Source organism: Suncus etruscus, chromosome 1 (genome assembly GCF_024139225.1).
Source record: "Suncus etruscus isolate mSunEtr1 chromosome 1, mSunEtr1.pri.cur, whole genome shotgun sequence".
NCBI lineage: Eukaryota > Metazoa > Chordata > Mammalia > Eulipotyphla > Soricidae > Suncus > Suncus etruscus.
Window position 1 is genome coordinate 60,395,025 of NC_064848.1, and position 9,572 is coordinate 60,404,596.

Sequence of the window (9,572 nt, forward strand, 5' to 3'; positions counted from 1 at the left end):
GCAGGGGGATTGAACCTGGAGCAGCTGGTGAAAGGGAAGCACCTTACCAGCTGTAATATCACCCTCGCAGTGTGTGTGTGTGTGTGTGTGTATTTGAGTCACAATGATAGGGTTCAAGGTCTATTCCTGGCTCTACGCTAAGGAATCACTCCTGGTAGGCTCAGGGGCCCCACGCAGTGCCAGAGATCAAACTGGAATTAGTTACAAGTAAGACAAACACTTTAACCCAGTACTATTTTTCTGGCCTTGGAATCTTTATTGTTTTTATTTATTTTTAGTTTTTAGGGAGAAACACCCAAGCAGAGTTGAGGAGCTACTCCTAGTTCAGTGCTTGGAAGTTGCTTCTGGTGGTGATCAGGAGACCATGACAAGGTCTCCTTAAAAAAATCTGAGTCTCCTAAATATTAGGTATGTGGGTCAAAGAGATAGCATGGAGGTAAGGCATTTGCCTTGCATGCAGAAGGACGGTGGTTTGAATCACGGCATTTTATATGGCCCCCTGAGCCTGCCAGGTGCGATTTCTGAGCATAGAGCCAGGAGTAAGCCCTGAGCACTGCCGAGTGTGAACCAAAAACCAAAAAAAAAAAAAAAAAAAAAATCAGGTACATGCTTAACTTTTTGTTATTGTTGTTTTGGGGCCACACCCAGTGGCATGCAGGGGTTACTCCTAGCTCTGTGCTCAGAAATCGCTCCTGGGGCCCGGAGAGATAGCACAGTGGTGTTTGCCTTGCAAGCAGCCGATCCAGGACCAAAGGTGGTTGGTTCGAATTCCGGTGTCCCATATGGTCCCCCGTGCCTGCCAGGAGCTATTTCTGAGCAGACAGCCAGGAGTAACCCCTGAGCAACACCAGGTGTGGCCCAAAAACCAAAAAAAAAAAAAAAAAAGAAAAAAAAAAGAAATCGCTCCTGGCAGGCTCAGAGGACCAAATGGGAATCAAGGGAATAAAACCTGGGTCTGACTTGGGTTGGCCACATGAAAGGGAAACACCCTGCCACTGTGCAATCACTCTGGTTCCAAGGTATGTGCTTAACTTTTGAGCTCTCTCTCTGGTTCATGCTTCTTACTAAGAAAACAAGAATCAACTTTATAATAGCTACCTTTTATTAGCACTTAAATGTGCCAGGCACTTCACATCTGTGCTTATAATTTCCACCACAATCTAGGAGGTAGGCATTATCATAATTTTACAGGAGGAAATGGAGGCTCAGCAAGGCCAGCAACTTGCTCAAGATCACACAGCTTGTGCATGAGTATTAGAATCAACACGCAAGATGAGCACTACATGCCGCCTAAACATTCATCAGCCATTCTTCACACTGAGAAAATAGAGGTGGTGGAGAATGGGAAAAGCATGCATTCTTTCTAGTTAAAGGGCTGTTTCTAGGGTCAAAGGAGAGTTCTGCCCTGTTTCCAACATTCTCCAACTCTGGTGATACACTCACTCCTTCCCCAGACTCAGCTGCAGAGTTAGGAAAAATTCTCTCTGGTCAAGGCTGTTCTGAGAAAAGTTTTGGCTGCCAGGAAGACCTTGTGTGTGTACCACAGATGTCCAAGTGCATGTGTGTGTGTATGTGTGTGTGTGTGTGTGTGTGTGTGTGTACATAGGCCCGTTCAACAGCCAGTGTGAGAACACTGCTCCCTTTTAGACCACACCTCTGCCATAGGCTCAGGGCTGTGGGCAGGGTGGAATCTTGAAAGGGCTATTTATTTCTTATTGGAGAATGGGAATTTGAGGGAGGTCACCTGGGAGGGGGCCAGTTCAACCACCAAAACCTCAGCAACAACAAAATCCAAAAGCCCCTTTAGAGGTTTAGAGGTTCAACTCTCTCTCTCTCTCTCTCCCTCTCTCTCTCTCTCTCTCTCTCTCTCTCTCTCTCTCTTTCTCTCTCTCTCTCTCTCTCCCTCCCCCCCTCTCTCTCTCTGTCACACATACACACACACAAAATCTTAAAATAAGCTAAGGCACCTTCATGAACTTGCAAGTTCTCGCTTAGGGACTAAGACCCATCCCTGAGCTGAGTCCATGACAGATGGGTCAGCGCAGCTTTAGGAATCTCTTCATAAATGAATACCAACGATGAAGGCTCCATGCAGAGCCCAATCCTCCTTGCTTCTCCGAGAAGACTCCTCTTAGGCCGGCGAAACATCACATCGTCTCTTTTGGCCAGCCAGGTCAGTGTGTTTACATAGGTGCTGGGAAGGTTAGGGTATGGCTTCTCCCAAAGATTAAAAACTGTGTTACTTCTGAGTGTGGCAGAGGGTTATTTAGAAGTCTTAACAAAAGATTAATTCCTCATTTCAAGAGGACAAAAATAACCACTTCCTGCAGAATGGAAGGTGAGATTTCTCTCTGCTTATAAAACCCAGCCATGTGTCACTGGGAGAGAGGGGGCCTTTCTCTGTACTGCTAAGAGCCCCCCTCTTCCGCCCCTGGGAAGAAGTTTCTGCAACTGCAGTGAGTATGAACAGAATAGTGAACTTCGGATGGCCTTCAGGAGTGGGTGGCTAGGTCCCTCCCTGGCTCTAAGCAAGTGACTCCTGCAAATTTCTGGTAACACAACTTTGTGCAGGTTGCTTGGAGGCTCGGGACTTCCTGGGGCTACGCGAGATGGTTGTGATGGAGGATGAACGGCCTGCCTGAAGATGGGTACTAGCGCTATGGGGCTCCTGGGTCTTGGGGAGAGGGGGCAGGATCAGGAGACCCAGATGAAGTAAGCGATCTCATCCAAGTCGACCGGGTAGTCGGTGAGCAGCACGGGCGTCTGGTCAAAGAGCTCCCCTTTGTAGCTGCGCCACTTGCCAGCGGGCAGGTAAACGTCGCGCTCCTGCTTGCCGGGCTCCAGCACGGGCGCCACGAGCAGCGTGTCCCCGATGAGGAACTGGGAGTCGATGCGGTGCGCGTTCTCGTCCCCAGGCGCGATCCACCAGAGTGGGCGCACGATGGGGTCGCCCGTGTGGGTCACCTCCCCGGCCAGCTCCAGCAAGAGCGGGGCCACGAGGGAGGCCCGGAGCTCGGCGAATTTGTGCGCGATGGCCACCACTTCGGCGTCATACTGCCAGGGCGGGGTGGAGAACTGCATGGCGGGCATGAAGGCGGCCACCTCGAGCCAGCGCACGTAGAGCTCGCGCTCGGGCCCCGGGCCGCCGCCGGCCGTGTGCTGGGGCACCGCGTTGCCCCCGACCATGTCGGGCAGGATGAACGGGTAGCCCAGCATGCTGACCGTGAGCACGGCGGGGATGAGCGAGCGCAGGCCCAGGTCGTGGCCCCACACCGAGTCGCGGTCGATGAGGCGGAAGAAGCAGGAGATGTTCTGGGACTGGTACCCCACGCGCATCTCGGCCTTGGAGAAGAAGGGCAGCGCCATCTCGGTGTAGCGCCGGCTCCACACGCTGGGGTCCGGCAGCCGCTGGTGGGTGCTGAAGTCCCGCGGCAGGTAGCTCACCTCGCCGCCGTCGAACTTGAACGAGGCCACGTGGTAGCGGGCGCGCAGCTGCCGCAGGTGCCCGGCGAACCAGTCGCGCGTCTCCTGGCGCGTGAAGTCCAGCACGGCGCCGATGCCGTTCCACCAGCGCACCAGGGCGGGCAGGCGGCCGGTGGGCTCCCGCACGAACAGCTCGCGCTCCACGCCCTCCCCGAAGTTGGACGAGTTGTAGTTGACGAAGGGGTGCACCCAGAGCGTGACGCTGAAGCCCAGGTCGCGCAGCCGGGCGAACATGTCGCTGGCGTTGGGGAACTTGGCCTCGTCGAAGTCGAAGTCGCCGTAGGCCGGGGTGTACATGTCGTCGATCTCCAGGTGGCTGCTGTTGAAGTGGTGCTGCCGGATCTGCTGGGCGAAGTGCAGCACCTTGTCCTGGTCCACCTCGCGCCCGTACAGCACCCACGTGGACCAGATGGGGTCCCGGAAAGTTTCCGGAGCTGGCACCCTGGACGGCTTGTTGAAATAGCGCCGGACCATGTACTTATGGATGGAGGTGACGTCGGAGCCCACGCACACGCGGTAGCTGAGCTCGGGCGCTGCGGGGCGGCCCGCGGGGGGCTTGTAGGGCGTGTCGTGGTAACGAGCTTGCAGGAGCAACGAGCGCTCCGTGCTGTTCCAGCCCAGGTGGAAGGGCACCGAGTCGTTCACCTTGATCGCTGCGGCCCGCGACGAGAGCCAGTAGCGTTCCAGGATGCCTCCGAAGGCAGAATCGGAAGAGTAGACGTCGCTCGTGACGAATGGCTGAGGTTCCTGGTGGCCCTCCAAAAGGATGGGCCAGTGCTGCGTCCTCATCTCCGCGCCGCCGTACCAGTGAGCGGTGGCGTCGCCCAGGAACATGGCATGCTCCACGGCGTGCCCAGGGGTTGTCTCCTCCCAGCGCACACGGTAGCACATGACCGTGTCCTTGGGGCGCACAGTCTGGATGAAGAAGAGCAGGGGGCGGCTGTCGGTCGTGCGCGAGCAGCCAAGCAGTGCGCCGTCTCGGTTGCAAGAGTCGAGGTCCAGCGCGCCCGAGCGGAAGGCCAGGCGGAAGACCTGCTCCCCTTTCTGGTTGAGGATGGTGAAGCCTCCGGCCTTGAGGTCCAGCAGCTCAGCGCGCAGACGCTCTGCCTTGCGTAGAGAGACGCTGTAGTAGCACCAGGCCACCACCGCCATCAACACCAATAGCAGCCCCAGGGCGCCGGAGAGCAGCAAGGGCCTCAGCTCTTTGGATGCCTTGGGCTTGGTGGGTGAGAGGTTATCCGGCAGAAAGGTATACATGGTTCCCGAGGTGGCGACCTTCTGCCTCTCAAGACGGCGGCGGGGGTAGGCCTGGCTCTTTTCCGAAAGGTTCTGAGACATCAATTCCCCATTAAGGTAGGAAGGGACAGAGGTGTCACCTCTTCAGGTTTCTTCAAACCCATCTGAGCCTGGCTTTCCGGAATCTGAAGGGGGAAAGAGAAGTATATCTGAACTCATTCCAGCAAGGAGAGAGGTTTGGAAGGAAAGGAAGGCAACATAGGTCTTTTGCTTTTGGTTTGGTTTTTGGGCCACATCCAACGGTGCTCATGGGTTACTCCTGACTCTGTACTCAGGAATTACTCCTGGTGGGTTCAGGGAACTATATGAAATGCCAAGAGATCAAACCTAGGTTTGTGTAAGACAAATTCCCTATCTACTCCAGCTGGGAACTTAGGTATTGACTCTTATCAGCACTCAGTGTGGAGGGTGAAGAGTGGGAGATAGGAAGGGATTTGGGCCAAGCTGGTGGACCAAATAGATTAGCTGCATGCAAGACAAAGCATCTTTATCTACTGCACTGCCTCTCTCTGGCCCCAAATGAAAGCTTTCTAGCCCCCACTCTGCTACCACACCTTCTGCAGTTTGGGGATTGAACTCAGGTCTCAAGCATGCAAGGCATTTACATCACTAAAGACACATCCCATATCCTATTCTCGTGGACCTACACCTGGAGGTGCTCAAGGGTCACTCCTGGCTCTGTGCTCAGAAATTACTCCTGGTAGGCTCGGGGGACCATATGGGATTCTGGGAATAGAACCCTTGTCCTGGGTCTGCATGCAAGGTAAATGCCCTACCGCTTTGCCTCTGTGCTATCTCTCAGGCCCCCTTGGTCCTATTTCTCTGGTTCTCCCTGCCCCACCCCCACCCCACCCCTGGATCACACACTTGAAGATTCAGAGAGAAGGGGAAGTTTTTTTGGGAGCACCTGGTTTCTGAAGAGATGGCCATGATGCTGGCAGGGGGTGGTGGAGAATGACAGTCAGCCAAGCTCCTTGAGACCTTCAATAGGGTTGGAGACTGGCTCCCCGGCCCAAGAAGGGGGAAGGAGAGAAGGCTAAACAGTCCAGGCATGGAATTTAATCTTGAATCAGAAACCAGATTAAATCTGGAGATTAAGTACTTAAAACCAGAATTAGTTCTAGGGACCAAATTTTTGTTTTGTTTTTTTTTTGGACCACACCCAGGACTGCTTGGGGGCTATTTTAGGCTGGGGGTTGTACTGTCTCTTCGGCCGCTAAAGACTAAACTGGAGGGAGTCAGAGTAGGTTTTATTTTGGGTTTTGTTGCTGTTATTTGTCTTTTTGGTTTTAGGGCAACACCCAGCAATGCTCAGGGGTTACTCCTGGCTCTTTACTCAAGAATTAATTGTTTGGGGACCATATGAGATGTTATGCATCAAACCTGGATTGGCCAAATATAAGGCAAATGTCTTACCTGCTGTACTATCACTCTGGCCCCCAGGGTAGGTTTTGCAGCCTGGCATAGGAGCTCTGGTGGCTTCTCAGGTCTTTCTCCCTTAACCTCAGATTTCTCCCTGCCCTCAGCCATTGACCAGTATGTCCAATACCCTGCCTACCTTCCTTCTTTTCTCCTAGTGCCACATCTTCAGGCCCAGCCACCCCCTGGCTTTGTCCCTATCACTTACCCACTGGCCAGCTGTCCCAGTTTGTGCCGTGTTTTTCTCCCCTGTGTTATTATAATGCTTCCCTAGTCAGTCTTCTCTTTCTCTGCAGTGTTGACTTCTCAGAGCAACCATAACATTCTGCAGTACCAGACTAAATCTCTCCCTCACTCAGAAAGCCATGTAGGACCCCAATGATGAGTTTCAGAAGTAGCAGTTTTGTACCTGCAGTTCCAAGTATGATATGATCTCACTTGCTTTTCTAATTCTATTTCCAGACAAGAAATGCCAAACTCACTCTTGTCTTTTTGTTTGTTTGTTTGTTTGTTTTTTGTTTTTGGGCCACACCCGGCGAAGCTCAGGGGTTACTCCTGGCTGTCTGCTCAGAAATAGCTCCTGGCAGGCACGGGGGACCATATGGGACACCGGGATTCAAACCAACCACCTTTGGTCCTGGATTGGCTGCTTGCAAGGCAAACGCTGCTGTGCTATCTCTCCGGGCCCCTCGGTCTTGTCTTAATCAAAATTCTTCAAGGTCACTTTACTTCTTGGGGGTTTCACCCACCAGGTACTCTAGTCCATTGTCTCTCCTACATCTATCCTTTCTCCAGAATCAACTATTTTCCACCTGACACATATTCATTCTTACACAATGTGCATGACATACAGACATGACTGTGGGAAGTCATAACCTCTGGGACTGTTAATGGGGGAACATGTGTCCCAATCTGCTGCTTCAGGTCACTGGTCCTTCCTGACTCAACTTTCAGAACAAAGTCCAATGAAGAAGCAGCCCCCCCTCCCTGCCACAGGCATGTGCACACAGATATACACATTCCCAGCCAGCCAGTCAGCCAACTCACCTGCTTCAAGTGAGGGAGAGAGGGAGCCAACAAACAGTAATTAGTCTCCTCCCAGGTGCCAGAGTTGGTAGTATCCAGGGACTTTCAAGATGACAGAGCTGCTGAGGTCCCCATTTCCCCACCTCTTTTATGATGATGCTATTAAGAATGTTGAGTACAGGGGCTGGAGTGATAGTAGAGTATGTAGGGCATTTGTCTAAATTGCCTTATCCTCGGCAATCCATACGGTCCCCCCCAAAACTACACCAGGACTGATCCCTGAACTCAGAGCTATGAGGTGCACATTACACACCACCAGGGTTGAAGGCCGGGCCTCATGCTGTGAGTCTTGTACTCAACTAGGAACCCCCCTTCTCCCTCCCTGACTGCTGCAGTTTTGGACTTTGATCCCAGATGTTAATACACACACCTTATAGAAATTCTATTTGGAGGCCTATTTTCTGTATTCTGAACCCTGAATTCCTCCAGCTGATCAGCATCAGAAGATCTACACCAAACATTTACAGCCTTTCTCTTAATCCAACACAATTTAGCTTTCAGAACACCCCCTAGACTAGAGACTCCTTACCCCACTGAACCATCTCTCTGGTCCCCCATAGATTTTTCTAACATTTTGAGAACCTTCATTTATTAGGATTCTGAGGTTCTTTTATGAACTAGACCTCACAGAACCTGGACACACACCATATCCTGCTGAACCAGAACCTCTGCATCCCACAAAGTCCCTCTGGTGATCTCTCAAATGCTACCACCGCAGCCACCACCAATAATAATGCCAGACAAATAGGAGACAAAATCCTATTCCCTTTTTATAGATGTGGAAATAGTAGCCCATTTAAAAAGGACTTAGTTGAAGTCACCATAGTTTCAAGGTTGCTTGAACCCCATGCCCCTCATTTAACCATTCCCAGCAGAAGTTTCAGGAGATAAGAGATCATAGTCTGATAAGCAGAGTTATGCTGCAGCCTTGGAAAGAGTGGCCCACACTGCAAAGCAAGATTCTATCAATCAGGCATGGGCAGAGTGAGGCATGTTTTGCCAGGGGATGGGTGTTCCTGCTTACTCCAGGAAAACTTCTTGGGGATAAGAAAAGGACAACTTTATTTTATGGGGCCAGCTGGGGAGATAATGGAGCCACATCCTGCAATGCAGTGTGAGGCTACTCCTGGCTCTGTACTCAGAGGTCACTCCTGGTGGTGCTTTAAAGGATCAGCAAAAGTACCTTTACCCCCATCAGTTTGTTTACTCTCTCCAGGCCTAATTTTAAGGGTGCCTGGAGGTGGGTTGTGTAGGTGAAACTGAGGTGGTGGAATTAACGCTGTACTGAGACCCCAGTAAGCCGCTGCCTCCGCCTTCTGGCCAACCACAAATTAATGGCGGCAAGTGGGATGGCCCCAGCCAAGCCGCTCCCCACTTGACACTCAGCCTCAGCCTTGGCTGGCAGCCCCATCCTCTAAGGGCAAAGGCCTGGCCCAAATGAGAGCAGGCCATGCCACGCTAAGGTTTGCCCAGCACAAATTCCAGGCTGGGAAAGGTAACTTGATCCTGGTCATCTCTCAGCTCTGCGGAATGGAGGGGTGGGTAGGATGTGGGGGACCGCCTGCTGCCCCCCAGCACCTCACCCTACACCCATAACGTTCGAAGGGGCTTGCCTAGGTCAAAAGAGGTCGGTCCCCCGCTGGGAACTGAGGCTCCAAGAAGAACCTGGGTTCGGTCCAGACTTCTCCCAGGATCCTGCGATCTGAGCGAAAGTTCACCAAGTAGGCTCCCGCCTGCCAGCTCCTTCCCCGCACCCTCTCCAAAGGTTCTTCCCGCTGGGCTCACTCACGGCTAGTGACCACTGAAGTGGGGGTGAATGTTGCTCCCCGCAGATCCCCTCCAATTCAGCTAGCCAGAACTGAATTGCCACGGCGGTGCGAGGCGCTGCACAGGCCAGGGACAGCGAGGCCCGCCCCAACCCGCCCCTAACCCGCCCCTGCCCGGTCAACCCCGCCCCAAGGTTCGGGCCTGCCTCCGAGTCACCCCGCCCCTGCACCGACTGCGCCTTCCACATTGTCACGCGGGTTGGAGGCCAACCCACACCCAGTCCCCACCTTCCAGCTGCATCTCAGGCCCGGTCCCGGCTCACCCCGAGCTGAGCTCTGTCCCAGAAAGGTGCCGCTGTACAATGTTGGGGTTCTTGCACTTGGCAGGCTAAACTCTGAGGTGACGATGATAGGGACTGAGGCGCCTCAGGGAAGGAGGATAGGGCCGGCGCCTGCCTTATTTAGGTAGTCGTGTTAGTTGGCTTGATCTATAGTGCTCGCATTAAGTTTTCTTATATAGAA

General features: G+C 53.0%; 1 protein-coding gene across 2 annotated transcripts; it reads right to left on the minus strand.

The window, feature by feature from the left end:
- Window positions 1-1,627: 1,627 nt before the first annotated feature.
- MYORG (myogenesis regulating glycosidase (putative)) lies at window positions 1,628-9,165 on the minus strand. 2 transcript variants are annotated; one of them, XM_049773289.1, is made up of 2 exons: window positions 9,074-9,165; window positions 1,628-4,904 (listed from the first exon to the last, which is right to left on the minus strand). In XM_049773289.1, the coding sequence occupies exon 2, from the start codon at window positions 4,819-4,821 to the stop codon at window positions 2,695-2,697; it is 2,127 nt and encodes a 708-aa protein (XP_049629246.1). In that variant the 5' UTR covers window positions 4,822-4,904; window positions 9,074-9,165; the 3' UTR covers window positions 1,628-2,694. The 2 variants fall into 2 exon arrangements, with proteins under 2 accessions (XP_049629246.1, XP_049629254.1); XM_049773297.1 differs by lacking the exon at window positions 9,074-9,165 and adding an exon at window positions 7,246-7,380.
- Between the last annotated feature and the right edge of the window lie 407 nt (window positions 9,166-9,572).